Raw genomic sequence first — 16,076 nt, forward strand, 5'->3', positions numbered from 1 at the left:
AGCATGCGCCCCAAGGTCTCGGGTAGCTCGGCCCGCCTCGCCGCCACGCCCCCAGCCCCGGCGCCGTTGGGAGCCGCAGCTCCCTGAGCCCGCCTTTTCTCCGGGCCGGCGCCGCCCGCGCGTCATGCTGTGCGCCACTAGCCGCCTCCTAGCGGCCCGGGCGGCGAGCGCCCTCCCCGCCCACCCCAGAGGCCGGGGCCCGGTGCCGCGGAGCCGGCGCAGGGAACTACATTTCCCAGGGCACCCCGAGCTGCCCCCTGGTGACTTATTGGCGGGGCGCTTCGCGGGACCCAGCGTGTCTACGGGCCGGAGGGCCATCCTAAGGAGGGGAAGAATGCCGCCGGCCGCGGGCGGAGGCCTGGCGGGATCCGAACTGCGCCCCCGGAGGGGCCGATGCGGGTCCCAGGCGGCTCGGGCCGCGGGCCGGGACGTGGCCACGGAGACGGCTACAGCGCGGAGCCCCAAACGGCCTGCTCCTCCGAGCTCGCGGCGCTTCGAGGCGGCCGGCCGGTGGGCCCTCCTGGCCCTGGTGACGCTGACGTCCTTCGCCACCCGCTTCCACCGCCTGGACCAGCCGCCGCACATCTGGTGAGTGCTGAGAGGGCCTGGGCGGGCACCGGGGCCACGCGGAAGGAGGGGCGCGCCTTCTCATTGGCCCGGGGTCGCGGAGGGGCGGGATTCACAGTGGGAGGGGCGGGGCCCGCTGGAGGGTGGGGATACAGGTTGCTGGTGGTGGCCTCTGGCACCCTCGGGAGAAGGAATAGATTTTTGCTTTGGTGGGTGGCAGTGGGATTCCTCAGTATGTGAGGAAGGAGTCTTCCTGTCTTGCAGATTATGCTGCAGTGCCTCACGTGGCTTTTAAAGATGCTCTGAACTTTCCCGGGAGAATTGGAAATCCTCAGTATAGAATTTCCTAAGCACGAGTTCCTAATCTGCAGGGTATCCGCGCCTCAGAGGGCGGGGTGGTGGGGGGTGGGAATGTTCCTAACTGGTTCCTAACAGGTTCTAAGAATCTGAACAACTTGTGTGTCCATGGGTGATAACAAGGGCCCCACCTGGCTATCTCTCCTCCATCCTGTGAGGATAGACATATTTTCTTAAAGATTTTGTTGAACTGGGTTGCAGGAGTCAAATTCATTTAAAAAACTTCAAGAGTCTCCCGCTGGAAGGAGGAAGAGTTTTATATGATCTGAAAATGGTTAATGTGTTTGGCCAAAAAGTGATACTATGTTTTCTCTGCATCACTGAGGAGAAAGTGTAGAGGTTGGTAGAAATGGAACTCCTTGACTAAAAAGCAAGCTAACAGATTATCAGGTTACTCCACTTGGAAACTAAGGAATTAGCTTGTTATTATTTCATAAGTGCTGACCGAAGATATGAGACTCCTAGGTCAGAGTCAAAAGACTTACTACTCATGGCAGAGGAAGCAGGATGAATGTGGGCAAGTTGGATTCAATTTCTCATGGCCTGAAAACCCCACATGGTGGCGCCATGGGCTCAGATGGATGACTGCGCACACAGTGGGTTGCCTTGCATCTAAGGAACAACAGACCCAAGGGATTTACTGTTTTATAGCAAGCAATAAGCAAGCATGATTTTTGTCCTAGAGAGAGACGTTATCTCATTTCTCAAGGCTGCTGGATGCAAACACAACTTTGGGAAATGGTTCAGGTAAAATGTAATCAAGGCCCTGAATTCTGGGCATATCCAGCGAGATATGTGGAAGTACAAGAGAGCCATGGAGGACTGTCTTTCCCAACATGCTCACCGCTTGATTTTAAGCTGTCTTGGCTTCTAGCAAATCTTCATATGAATGTGAAGCTCCATTGGCTACTCTGGGTAGCCTGACTCACAGAGGCATAGACCAAGTCTGTTTAATTTATCTTATACAAGACTTGATTAAGGCTGCTGTCACTAGGACTCAAAGCAGCAGGGTGAGGCCAACCTGTAATATTAACCTATGCCCTCCAGGGTTCTGGATTCAGCCACCTAGGAAGAATTATATGTGTGGAGGAGTGGGGAGGAAGGACCAGTAAGTCTTATTTCAGATAGCTGGGATGTAATCTAAGTCTGGTCTATTATCCATTATGGTCTGTACACAGATGTTTAGACTGACCTCTGATTTTTGGTGTCATTGCCAATAATTAAGAGTTCTCTCATTAATAAAGCAACTCACATGCCCAATGGAAAGACATTCCAAGGCCCATTCTTTCTTACATTCTAACATATTACCTGAAGGGGTGCGTGTCCCTGCAGTTCAGGATTTTCTATTAAATTTTATTGGGATTGCCATCAGATTTGGTTTAGACCACCATTTCAGTGATTTGGTTAAACCACATGGGCAGTGAGTGTCACTGAGTAGTTGCAGTGTCAGTCAGTATATAAGGTATAACCTAAGGTCCCTAGGGTGTCAGGAGAAGCATATGAATTTGTATCAGTCATTCTTCCCAGGTGGCTCAGTGGTAAAGAATCTGCCTGTCAATGCAGGAGACAAGAGACTTGGGTTCAATCCCTGGGTTGGGAAGATCCCCTGGAGGAGGAAATCGCAACCCATTACAGTATTGTTGCCTGGGAAATCCCCTGGACAGAGGAGCCTGGTGGGCCACTGTCCATGGAGTTGCAAAGAGTCAGACATGACTGAGTGACTGAGCATGCATGCATACTGATAAAGGTGGTGTCATTCTGTGTTTTTGCACACATGTGAAGGGAGATTCATGTTGGGGATTAATGTTGATATCGTCAGGTACATGAGAATAGTTCAAGACTGGCCATGTACACGAGTCTTTCTGATTTCATAGCAGGGTGATTGATTCAGCAGCAGGTCTATTGCTATATACAGCTGCCAGGTGCCTTAACTATACCATAGTGTTTTGGCAGTATGGACTCTGGGCCTAGCAGATAAACAGCATTCATTATTTCCCTTCTCTTTACATTTTCAGGGGCCTAAGATGTTCTTTCCCTAGATGGCAAGGTTATTTCTTTCCTCCCACTGCCATATAATCCCTGTGTCCCACTTAGTACCTATAATTTCACCTTTACTCCAATTATTGCCTACTACTAATATCCAGAGCTTTCTGCCATGAGCACTGTCAGAAAATTGACAGAGGCTTATTATGCCTCCCACCTTGGCCCACATGAGCTATTGTAGAGGGTCTTCACAAGCAGTGTACTCAACCAAGTGACCTTTATTTTTAACCTCACTCCAATGAGAAAATCTAAGTAACTGAACTAGAATTAAGTTAGAATCCTGTAAATCCCACACCCCTACCCCTCACCCCCAGACTGATCTGGAGTTGCTGTTAAGGGAGACAAACCAAGCCCAGGAATCGTCAAGGAAGAATCTCAAATTTTCCAATAGGTTTTTATAATACTCCACCCTTTTTTCTTGATCATTACCCAGTTGGTGGCCAAGAGGAGATAAACACCTAGTTTTAGGTGGCCAAACTATGTGACTGAAGTGTATGAACCAAGTGGAGGTGAGGGAAGTATAATCAGAAATCTTTTTGAGAAGACTGTTTAGTGCTTGACAACATCAGATACCTGTGGATGGTCTGGAGTTGGAATGTCATTGGATAATTTGACTGCTGGGCCATTGCAAAAAAAAAAAAAAGGTACACCATTTTCAGACTGTAGATGGTTTGGAATGCTGAAAACATGACAGTTTAGTTTCAAGGGCCACAGTGGTATGTCTACAGGAAGGTGATTGGACTGGAATAGCGGTATCAACACTGTAACCTGAAAAGGTGGCAGCAGCTGCAGGGCACCAGTGATAGCCTGGAGAGGGGAACAAAGTCCTGATATGGCCAGTTTCCTTGGAGTGGGCAGGGTCAGTGCCCCATGCAGTGTGGCTTCCTTTACTACAAGACAAACAGGACAGCCTTTGTTCGGCAGCGCAAGTTCCCGCAATGTAGCAACGGCCTCTGCTTTGGAAACAGACAGCCCTTTACTTTGTGCCTCCATGGTGGTAGATGTATTTCCATGCCCGGTGTGTTGATGGCAGCAGGTGGTATCCTGGCAGCGATGGCAGTGGTCAGGATGGTGCAGGTTTGATCAGCAGCTTGATTCTAATCAATCTTATTAAAATACTGGCCTTTACTGAGGGTGTATCTTCATGAGAGATCCAGATTGTCCCATTGACAGGCAGCCATGATTGGCTCCAAAGAGGGGGGCTTTAAATTTCTTAATATATGTAGCCTTCCAACTGACACACCAGATGGTTAGGCCAATGGCAAAAGCCTAAGAATAAGTAAAAATATTACTTGTCTGTTTCTTAAGAATATCATCTAAGGCACAGGTGTTGACTTTTGATTCAGTGCATTGTGCCAGTGAACCCTTTTTGCAGTCATCTTTCCAGAGTTGTCAGTGGGGCTGGATGATAGCTGCTGCCCTGTGGCTACCATCAGCTTTTAGTTTAGCCAAACCATCAGTAAGCCAGTCACAAACATTAAGAGGAAACTCTGGGAATCAAGACCTCACTGAGTCAGGGGCTTTGCTGCAGGTAGTGGAGTGGAAGATAGTTTCTTCCAAAGGGACAGCTAACACCTCTGTTTGAAAAATCAAGATACTTCTAGGGCCAGGCCAGCTATGCTCTTGAATATACCACTTCCGTTTCACCAACGAGGCTTACTGAGCAGTTTCCTTGCTAGCCAGTTTCAAAGCAACATGATCAGGCCAAAGACTATGGTTCAGGCTCTTAATTTCAACAAGAGTTCAGGAGTAGGTTGATAGTTGCTTCTTTAAAAAGGTATGTACTTGAAGCCTATGTCCAGCAGATGGCATTGCTTTCATAGAGAACCTGCCCGCTGGTCCCTTTTTTGTGATTATATTGTTTCTCTAGGACCCCTTCGGAGGAGACAGGATCACCTCTCACTATACAGCAGTCCCTGAATGGGATAATCTTTGACATGCATAGGATAAATACAACTATGCATTCAGCAGTGGGAGCCACAGCAGGAGTTTCAAGGGCCCCACCCACAATGGCACTTTACCTTCCCTTCCCAGATAGGAACTTGGCTTAGACCCTGTCAGTTAAATTTGGGTGCTTTCCCTGCTCTTTGAACTAACAAGTCTAATCGGCCTGCATCGGGAGCTACAGCCAGCCACCTAGAGATTACGCCACTCCCAGGTGGGGAGTCTGGGCAGTGCTGGATGCAGGGGGCAGGAGGAAGCCTTTCTTCCCTGTAGTCCCTGGATAGGTTTGCCCCACTTCTTCCCAGTTTACTTTCCTGTATCTGGTGAGCCCCTGGGCTTAGGGACCCTCTTCTTTCAGTCCCTGTGCTCATTGCTCTGGTCCTCCCTGCAGTCCTTGGCACTTTTGGTAACCCCTGCACCTGGCAGATTGTCTCCAAAACTCTAAGGGATTGACTAGGGTGCTCCTGTATCCAACAGGACCTTGAGCTTGAGTCCCCTCTCCTCATGATGCTAAGATGGGTATGTGTGGCCTTTATAGTCCCCTTTAGGGACAGGGAGACCTTAACCTCACCTTTCGTCGTTTTTCTCTTTGAAGCAGCTCAGATTGTGGCAGAGGGGCGGGATCATGGGACCCAGAGGGACAGAGTGGCTCCGAATCTCTGAGCAAGGCACACTTTGAGCTTGAGCACACAGCTCATCCAAGGACCTTTCAATATTTTCACTCTACCCAGAGTTCTGTATGGAATAGCAAGGTCCTTGCTGTGGGTACCATTAAGGTAAGCTTTGGGAGCTCCGTGATTCTTCAGCTGCATCCATATTGCCTTTTGACTGGGGCTCCTCAGCTGGTTGCCCCATACTGGTGATTACATCTTTTCCTGCTTTTACCCAGAATAATGTGAGCAGTAACCAAGGCAGCATTCAGACAGTTTGTTTCATTTCTGCCTCTCTCCACTCAGCCTTGTTCATAGGTAGGCCAGTGGAAGATTCCTGCTACCTCCCTTCCCCACCACTTGGGCAAGTGCATTTACTACCAGATCCAGGGAGTCTTCTGTCATCCCCTACCCCTGTCCCTGAGGGCGCAAGTCCTTTCTCTTAAGGAAAGCTATAACTCAGCATCCTTGGCTCATCAGGGTTTAGGGTTTTATTTGTACCCTGTGTGCATGCTTAGTCACTTGTCATGCCCCACTCTTTGCAACCCCATGGACTGTACCCCACCAGGCTCCTCTGTCCATCGGATTCTCCAGTCAAGAATACTGGAGTGGGTTGTCATGCCCTTCTCCAGGGGATCTTCTGGACCCAGGGATCGAACCAACGTCTTCTGCATTGGCAGACAGGTTCTTTAGCACTAGTGCCATGTGGGAAGCCCTTATTTTTACCCTACTTACCAACTAATCAGTTAGTCTGTCACTGTTTTATGGATGCTGTCAGGAGACAAAGTCCTGGGTCAGAGACAGCCAATTTCATTTCTCATAGTACAGCAAGCAGGATGGGCATCAGTATGTTGGCATCAGCTCCGCTTGCCCCTAGTGCCCCATGTGATGCCCTGGGCATGGGTGAATGCCTGCACATGCAGTTGGTTGCATCACAGCCTAGGTGTATGGAGCTTGGGGAATCCGCTGTTTTATAATAAGCAGTAAACCAGACTGCTTGCTGTCCCAGAGGGAGATTCTGTGTCTTCCTTTAGGTTGCTGGAAGCATAACCCAGAGAAATGGCCTGAGTAAAGAGCTATCAGGACCTTGCATTCTTGGCATATCCTGCAAGGTCTGTAGGAACAGGAGAGAGCCTGGGAGGACTATCTCCTACTGCAAACATGCAGTGGAAGCCAAGAGGAAGTGTGAATATAACTACTAGTTTTACTTGAAAGTAAAAATATTATACTCCTTTACCAGCATGTTTCCAAACAGACTTTGAAACTAACCACAAATCTTGGGACAATTTACATAGTGCCCTGCATGTGTGGGACTATAGTCTGCAGAGTTCTCTCAAGTGTGTTACTTGATAACTCCCTGGGAGATGGACCGGCAGATACTATTGTTGTCTGCTTCATGTAGATGAGAAAAGAGGTCCTGAGATGGTGAGTGACTTTGCAGGGTCATGCTCACCCAGTGGGTGGCAGTGCTGGGACCGGATCTATCGCTCTCTTTTTCTGCAAGTCTGTTTGTCACGCTGCTTGGAAGTTATTTTCTCCGTTTGACGTCACCAGGTCACCATCCTCATTTCATGTCAAACCCTGTGCTCAGCTGATGTAGGAGTAGATTTACCCTTCTGCCTAGCTATTAGACCCAGGGAGTAAGACAAACGAAAGAACCCTGTATTTTTGCTAAGAGCGTGTTTTGCCCCTCATGTTGTAGGTCAGCGATAACTGCTTATTGAAGCTGACCTGGGGATGGATAGTCACTGGAAAGCAACTGCTCCTCTAAGCTGCAGGGAGAGACTGACACACACAAACGGCCAGGTTCTGCTGGATAACTGGCCTTCCACTGTAAAGCCCGCATGTAGGGTGTGAAAGGTTTACTGTGGTTTTGTAGAAGAACAGGATTTTTACTTTATGTTTAAAAGCTAGTGTGTTAGAATCACTTCTTTCCTTGCAAGGTAATTTGCAAGTAAATAATGAGGATGGGCTTCAGAGAAGGCAATAGCACCCTATTCCAGTACTTTTGCCTGGAAAATCCTACGGACGGAGGAGCCTGGTAGGCTGCAGTCCATGGGGTTGCTAAGAGTTGGATACGACTGAGCGACTTCCCTTTCACTTTTCACTTTCATGCACTGGAGAAGGAAATGGCAACCCACTCCAGTGTTCTTGCCTGGAGAATCCCAGGGACGGGGGAGCCTGGTGGGCTGCCGTCTATTTGTTCACACGGAGTCAGACACGACTGAAGTGACTTAGCAGCAGCAATGAAGATGGGCTTTAGATTGATTGTTAACTTAGTGAGAAAGCTGTCACTTTTTATATACTGGTTCAGTTCAGTTCAGTGGCTCAGTCATGTCCAGCTCTTTGTGACCCGTGGACTACAGCGTGCCAGGCTTCCTTGTCCATCACCAACTCCCAGAGCTTGCTCAAACTCATGTCCATTATTATAGCAAGATCAGAATTCACAGTCAGAGGTTAATTATCACAAGGTTGGGAGCAAAATCAGACTCCAGCCCACAGTGTAGTTTGTAACAGCAAAAATAACGTAGTTTTTAGTAGTCTTGGGGTTAGAAGTTAGCAGACTTGGAAGAAAACTTATTGCAAAACTTTTTATAGTATAGGAAACTCTTTGCCTTTTTAAAATAAATAGAAACTCAAGATACAGAAAAAGTATAGATTTAGCTTAAATTTATGATGACAGGTTGGTATTTGCTAGCCTTTATCTTCTGTCTAAATGCAGGTTAAGGACCAGCTTGATGTCTTGTTTCCTCAAACTACTTGCATTAAAAGCACTTTTTTAAAATCCAGATTTTCTCATTAATTGCTTGAAACTTGTAGCCTTGGGTTTTAACTGTAAATTTAACCATGCTGTATTAAGGCTATTTGGGTTATATGATGATGTTAAGAATTTCATTTCTCTTTCTGTTTTCTTTTTAGTTGGGATGAGACTCACTTTGGAAAAATGGGAAGTTACTATATCAACCGCACCTTCTTCTTTGATGTGCACCCACCTCTGGGAAAGGTGAGCAATGTGGTGGGCTGCACGCTGCTAAGGGTTGGAGCTCAGTCTTAGGTTGAGGTTTAATTCGTGGGCTTGTAGAAAGAACCCTCTGACATCCCAGAACAGCTGTTTCCATGGGAAACCTTTGGTATTTTTAGGAGTTCTCTGGGCTCAGAAATGGAGTTAGAATATTATGGAGCCATAAAAAGAAAGAAGTATTGACACATGTTGCAACATGAACTAATCTTGTAAACATTATGTTAAATGGAAGAAGTCAGAAATAAAAGGCCACATATATGATTCCATTTATATGAAATATCTAGAATTGGCAAATCCGTGGAGAAATTTACATTAGTAGTTGCCAGGGCTTCCCTGGTGGCTCAATGGTAAAGAATCTGCCTGCAGTGCAGGAGACCTGGGTTTGATCCCTGGGTGGGGAAGATCCCCTGCAGAAGGAAATGGCACCCCACTCCAGTATTCTTGCCTGGAAAATCCCATGGACAGAGGAGCCTTGTGGGCTACAGTCCATGGAGTCGCAAAAGAGTTGGACATGACTTAGCGACTAAACAACAACAGTAACAAGGGGGAAGGAGGATTGGGCAGTGACTGCAAATGGGTGTGGAGTTTCTCTTTGGGGTGATGAGATAGTCTGGAGTTAGGTAGTGGTGATGGTCACACAACCTTGTGAATAAACTAAAAGCCACTGAATTGTACACTTTAAAATGGTGAATTTTATGGTATGTGCTGCTGCTGCTGGTTAGTCACCCAGTTGTGTCTGACTCTTTTCGACCCCACATAGCCCACCAGGCTCCTCTGTCCATGGGATTTCCCAGGCAAGAATACTGCAGTGGGTTGCCATTTCCACTCATTGGAAAAGACCGTGATGCTGGGAGGGATTGGGGGCAGGAAGAGAAGGGGACGACAGAGGATGAGATGGCTGTGTGGCATCACCGACTCGATGGACGTGAGTCTGAGTGAACTCCGGGAGTTGATGATGGACAGGGAGACCTGGCGTGCTGCGATTCATGGGGTCGCAAAGAGTCAGACACGACTGAGCGACTGAACTGAACTGAACTGAGTGCTCAGCGCAGTGAAGACGTGAGAACACTGGCGGCGTTGTTTTTGCGGAAGCCTTCCCTTCCTCCCATCTGGCTCCGGTGTGAAGGGAGACATGGGAGGCTTCTTTGTAAGGCTGCCACCAGGGAGTGCAGTCTGTCTGCTTGTGCTCTACCTGCTTGAAAGAGACTGATGAGCAAAGCAGCTTCCATAGGTTCTGAAGCCAAGCTGGTCAAAGACTCAGAAAGCCCCATGGGAGCTGGTGGTCCAGTGGTTGACTTCACCTTTCAATGCAGAGGGTGCAGGTTTAGCCCCTGGTCAGGGAGCTAAGATCCGCATGCCCTCAAGTCCAAAAAGCCAAACCATAAAACAGAAACAATATTGTAAAAAATTCAATAAAGGCTTTTTAAAAAATGCTTCACATAAAAAAAAAAAAAAAAAAAAACTGAAAACAAAAACCCCTTGAAGTGGTGACTAGGAAGTTTTCTCCTATAGTACTGAGGCCAATGCCTGCTGCTTCATACTGGCCCCAGCCCTGAGTGCCAGGGGCTCCAGGGAAATAGGTGCTTTAAAAGAAATAAAGATGCCTGCATATAACAAGAAATTTGATTCAAATAGAAGGAAATAAAAGGTCAAAAGCTACCTTCTATCACATTTCTATTCCTCAGAGGCCACCAGAGCCACCTTTATTAACATTTTCTCATATATCCTCTCAGAAACTTTATACAAATACAAGTGTGTATGCATTTATTCACATGTATGTATTAGTACACATGAACAGCACATTATATATGCCAATAGAAACAGACTAAAATTGAGCAACTTGTATTTTAAATATATCTTACTTTTTTCCCAGATCAGCATATAAAATGTACCCCATTCTTTTTAGTGGCTATATAATATTCCATTATACATGTAAGCCATAAATTATTTTGCCTCTCTTCTACTGGCGGGCGTTTATGTTACTTCCAGTTTTGAGTCATTACAAAAGATAATGCAGTGAACTTCCTTGTACATTTGTCTTTTCATAGTTGTGCAGGTGTGGCTAAAAGAGCCTCAGCAGCTGAACTGAAGAGGCAAAGGATGTACACGTTTAGATTTGAGTTAGACATTGTTAAGTTATCCTGCAAAACGTGATAATATATGTACTCCCACCAAAAGTGTATGAGGGCACTTGCTTCCCTCACCTCATTGCTAGCACTGGTATGATCACGCTGTCAAAACTTTGCCAATTTGAAAGTAAAAAATGGTATATAAGTATTTCCATTTGCATGTCTTCCTAAATTAAACTGAAAATTTTTTTTGTATGTTTGTTAGCCATTAGTGTTTTATATTTTTATGACAGCATTTTTTTCTAGTAAATTCCTCTTATTCATACTGATTTGAATGAGTTCTTGAGTTAGAAAATCAGCAGAGTGGGCTACCCTGATGGCTCAGATGGTAAAGAATCTGCCCGCAGTGCAGGAGACCCAGGTTTGATCTCTGGGTTGCAAAGAGCCTCTGGAGAAGGGAATGGCAACCCACTACAGTATTCTTGCCTGGAGAATCCCATGGACGGAGGATCTTGGCGGGCAACAGTCCATGGGGTTGCAAAGAGTCAGACATGACTGAGCGACTAACACACGCTTTTTTAAAAAGTTTTATTTCACTTTTTAAATTTCTAATTTTTTATTTTTGACTGCTAGATCTTTGTTGCTGCTCAGGCTTTTCTCTAGTTGCAGCAAGCGGGGGCTACTCTTCATTACAGTGTGCAGGCTTCTCGTTGCGGGGCTTCTCTTGTTGTGGTGTGCTGGTTCTAGGGCTTGTGGACTTTAGTAGTTGAGGTTCCCAGCTCTAGAGCAAAGGCTTAGTAGTTGTGGCTCATGGGCCTAGTTGCTCCACGGCATATGGGATCTTCCCAGACCAGGGATCGAACCTGTGTCTCCTGCATTGGCAGGTGGATTCTTTACCACTGGGCCACCTAGGAATCCCCTCAGGACTACTTTTAACCTTACTGGAACTGAGAGGGAACTGAATTTTTAGTGATTGTTGAATGCTTGGCAGAGTACCAGATGTTTTACCTTTGGCATCTGCTCTAAGCCTTACAGTCATCTGCAAGGAAGGCTTTATTACTTGTAGTTCAGAGTACTAAGTATTGTCCCCAGTCAGAGACCTCATATGGGAGGCACTGAGATCCAGGTCACCTGTACATTTCCTCCTGCTGTGCCACCAGCCCAGCTGTCTGGGAATTTATGCACCAGGTGAGCTTTCCTCTGAGATCCCAGGTGGGAAGGAACATTCATTTGATTGTCACTTCTCAGTTTAAGTTCATCTGGGTATTCAGATGGCTCCGTCTTCTCAATACCTTATATTACTTTATATTAAATTAATTGACATTAAATATAACTTCTGGACTCTTGGATTCCTCTTTTTTTTTTTTAAAATAAGGATTTATATTAATTTACTGCTGAGTTTTGGTTTCTATGTCTTGACATGGACTATGGAGAGTGACTCTGTTTAGAACTGCTTAGAGAAAAAAGTGAGTTAGTCGTCCACATCTGAGCCCCCAGAAGCAGCGTTGCTGGGCAAGGCTTTCCCTCCACACAGCCCAGCTCGAGTGCAGGGGTTGGGCCCAGGCAGCCTGGGGCTGTTACCGACGCTTGGTATTTGCTGACAGTTCTTAGGTTTTAGCTGCTTCTGATTATATGTGTGAAAAAGCAAGTTTTACACTATTGATGGTCAAGGAAAGAGAAATGAAGAGGCCGATCCTCTCGAGCATTTTGAGGGATTCACAACTCACAGGCTTAGTTTGCAGTTGATGTGTTCAGTTTGGGGATGTGCCAGGGTGGCCTCCCTTTGGAAGACTGGCAGTAGGAGAAACCAGCCTTCTGGCTTTGTTTCCACTGGGACTTTTCCCTTCCGCTCTGGGGAGGTGCATCCATCTGCATGTGCTCCCCATTTTCTCCCCTTCTCTCTATGCCTGGTGTGTAGCCACTTGGCCTGTTTCCTTGCTCCTCATCCTGACTTGGAGCCTCATTTTCCTTTCAGTGGTGCAGTCTCCCAGGAATCAGCCCCTGCCCACAGCCTCCGTCCATGAGCTGTTGTGTTTTACTTCATAGCAAGTGAAAGAAGGCTGAATGAGGAAGCCCCTCACTAGCCCTGCCCTTCACACTGGGGTTATTTTCTTCTTAAGTACTCAGTCTTCACTGTACCCAAGGACTTGGCCTTAACACAGGAGAGGATCTGTTTCAAGCCGTGAGCTCTGTAAACAAAAGAGTCTTTGCTCTGTAGCAGCTGCCAGAGAAAGTGTCATATTGGGGGCTCCTCCTGTGGATGGTTGTCAGGGAAGCCAAGGTCTGGGTGCAGCTGGGAGGGCAGTGTGGAGGAGGCGGAGTCTTCTCTCTGAGGCCTCTCATCTTTATGTTCCGCCTCTCTCCTCAGATGCTGATTGGTCTGGCCGGCTACCTGAGCGGGTACGATGGCACCTTTTTGTTCCAGAAGCCTGGGGACAACTATGAGCATCACAGCTACATGGGAATGAGAGGAGTAAGGCTTCCTGACTTGCAATTGGCTGCCTGAACCCTGGGGCCACAGTCAGTCAGAAATGTTAACAGTCAGAAGCCCTCAAGTGGTGGCAGGTCTAGGAAAAGGGACTTTGGGGAGGAGGAGGTGATTGGACCCATGCCCTGTAGTCAAGATTCAGAGCTGGGGTGAGTAAGAAGAGCTAGAGAGAACACAGGTAATACGGGGATGACACAGGTGGGAGCAGGCCCAACCTGTCACCTGTTGCCCTGCCCACAAGCGGCATCAGGTTTCAGATCGGAGGGCAGCCCAGGCCTCAGGCGGCCAGGAGGCTGCTGCGGCCCTAATGTGGGCCTCAGCACAGTGACAGGCTATATGTCCTTCCTCTCTGGCCGCAACTGCTGCATTACTGCCTCCCTCTGAGGCCTTTATTGACACGTTAGCACTCCCACCCTCCGTGACCAGGTTCTTCCCTCTTTTCCCCATGAAGATTTCAGGCACACGTAGGTTTTCTAGTCTTTTAAAGGAAGTGTATGTTTGCCCAGTCCCACTGTGCCCTGAGTCCCAGCACCAGCCCTGACAGAAAATGGCAGGGCCTGAAGACCCAAGTGTCTGGATACCCCATGCAGCTGCTGCTGCTGCTGCTAAGTCGCTTCAGTCGCATCTGACTCTGTGTGACCCCATAGACAGCAGCCCACCAGGCTCCTCTGTCCCTGGGATTCTCCAGGCAAGAATACTGGAGTGGGTTGGCATTTCCTTCTCCAATGCAAGCATGCGTGCTAAGTCACTTCAGTCATGTCCGACTCTGTGCGACCCCATGGACAGCAGCCCACTAGGCTCCTCCTTCCACAGGATTCTCTAGGCAAGAATACTGGAGTGTGTTGCCATTTCCTTCTCCGGGGCACCCCATACCTAGAGCTAAATTGGACCTACAGGAACCATCCTCCAGTGTGGAACTCTCAGAGCGGGTTGCATTTGCAAATCCCTTCCCTCAGGGAGTTCAAAGCAGTTTAGATAAAGGTCATGTGATTATTTGGACTCTAGTCATTGGCTTGCTTGTGCAGTCATATCATACTGTTTTAAACAAGGACTGTCTACTACCCTCAAGTTCTTGAGTGATTCTGTGTCTTCCTAATGATGTTTGATCACCACCAAGCATACAGAATCGGATATCAGCCTGACTACGAACTTGCTGTGGAAGTGAGAAGGCCAAATATAACAGCCTATTGCCTTTCACACCAGGGCACATTGCTTTCTGCTGACAAAAAGTGACAACCCAAATGTGAGAATTTCCATTCCTTTGAGTTTGTCTAATTACTTTCGATGGATAGGGTAGGGGAATAGAGAGAACACTGGTGGTTAAAAACAAAACAAACCGAAAAACAACTGCTAAAGCATCAAGCTGTCTTTTTTGTAAAATCAAAATACAACCTATAGATTAAAGAGTGGTTCCTGGTGTGATTGGATAAAAGGACCAAGGGAGAAAAAGCAGAAATAGCATTAGAATTCTCTAAAATATTAAAATACCTTCAGAGAGCTATTTCTCTCCTTACACCCAGTTTTGTAACAGAAGCTAGCGTCTATCAAGAACTTTCTGTGTGGTAATAAACTTTAGCTCATTTTATCTAAAAAAGTAAGCCCTGGGGCTCCCCTGGTGGTCCAGTGGTTAAGAATCCACCTGCCAATGCAGTAGATGGGTTCAATCCCTGCTCCAGGAAGATTCCACATGCCACGGGGCAGCCAAGCCCGAGCACCAGAACTACTGAAGCCCACGCACCTGGAGCCTGTGCTCTGCAACGAGAGAAGCCACCACAATGAGAAGCCTGCACACAGCAACGCAGACCCAGTGCAGCCAAAGCTAAACAAATAAATAAAAATTAAAAAGTACGCCGTCTGAGGTAGGAACACTTCACAGAAGGGGAGGCTGAGGTACAGAGATATGACTTTGTCAAGGTCACAACTAGCAGTGATGGGTTGGTCCAATGCCAGAGTCTCCCACTTAAAACCAGTGTGCCCTCCTGCCCACACCTCCCTGGCTGAACTTCGCTGATGTCATGTCAGTGCACAAGTTGGTGCTCAATGGGAACGTAAATGTTGCTTCATTTGATGCTTCACTATTACACTACCCCTTTCATATTTAAATATATTCAAAGTCATCAAGTCATGCCATCTGTCATCAGGGCCCTCCATCTCAAAAGACCAGTCTGTACCAAGTCAGGTAGGTCCCTGATGCTTTGCTTAGTTGGTCCCTTGACTGCTTTCCTGTCCTTCCTTAGTTCTGTGCATTCCTTGGCTCCATGCTCATCCCCTTGGCCTACCTCACTGTGCTGGAGCTGTCCCGGTCTCTCCCAGCAGCGCTGCTCACGGCCGCCCTCCTCACCTTTGGTAAGTTGTCCTGGACCACGTTTCTTGCGAAATTGATTGCCACTCTATGAATGTAGCTAGAAATCAATGCACTTGAAGATCCTTGTCTGTGGGCCCAGTTCTGAAGTAACCTTAGGACTGGGTAAATGTATTCCAGATTTCCTTTTACTCACTAGTGATACTTACATATATGAGTACTTGTATGTAGCAAGCCTTTATAGTATTGGAGGTGTGAGGGGGTATGGGTAATCCCAAGGAATACATTATCTCTAAGTTATCTGCATTTGAGTTTGGAATGGATAATACGTGTGTGTGTGTGTGTGTGTGTGTGTGTGTTTGAAGGAGGCTTACAGTTCTACTTCAACTAGTCTTAGTCTGCAAGATTAGTTTGCATTCCTTAAACTAATTTCACTTGAATGCAAGGGCATATGCCTCCAAGGCAGCTGGGTGACAGAGGAAAACAAAATAGAAATTTAAATTATTTCTGTGGATAATCCTCACATGGATAATTGAGAGTTGATCTGTAGAAATGGATTCTGTTGCTAGCCTGGCTCATATGAGAGTGAATTCATGACCTCATTGAGCTTAACATTTAAAAAAGTCCAAACCAG

General features: G+C 47.0%; 1 protein-coding gene across 2 annotated transcripts in view; it reads left to right on the forward strand.

Annotated features, from left to right (window-relative positions):
• Positions 58–16,076, forward strand: part of POMT2 (protein O-mannosyltransferase 2) — a 43,439-nt gene continuing 27,420 nt past the window's right edge. For both annotated transcript variants that reach the window (XM_018053915.1, XM_018053916.1), the window contains exons 1-4: positions 58–588; positions 8,481–8,565; positions 13,021–13,125; positions 15,378–15,486. In XM_018053915.1, the coding sequence (XP_017909404.1) occupies positions 125–588; positions 8,481–8,565; positions 13,021–13,125; positions 15,378–15,486 (763 nt within the window). In that variant the 5' untranslated portion in view covers positions 58–124. The remainder of the gene's footprint in view (positions 589–8,480; positions 8,566–13,020; positions 13,126–15,377; positions 15,487–16,076) is intronic.

Source organism: Capra hircus, chromosome 10 (assembly GCF_001704415.2).
Source record: "Capra hircus breed San Clemente chromosome 10, ASM170441v1, whole genome shotgun sequence".
NCBI lineage: Eukaryota > Metazoa > Chordata > Mammalia > Artiodactyla > Bovidae > Capra > Capra hircus.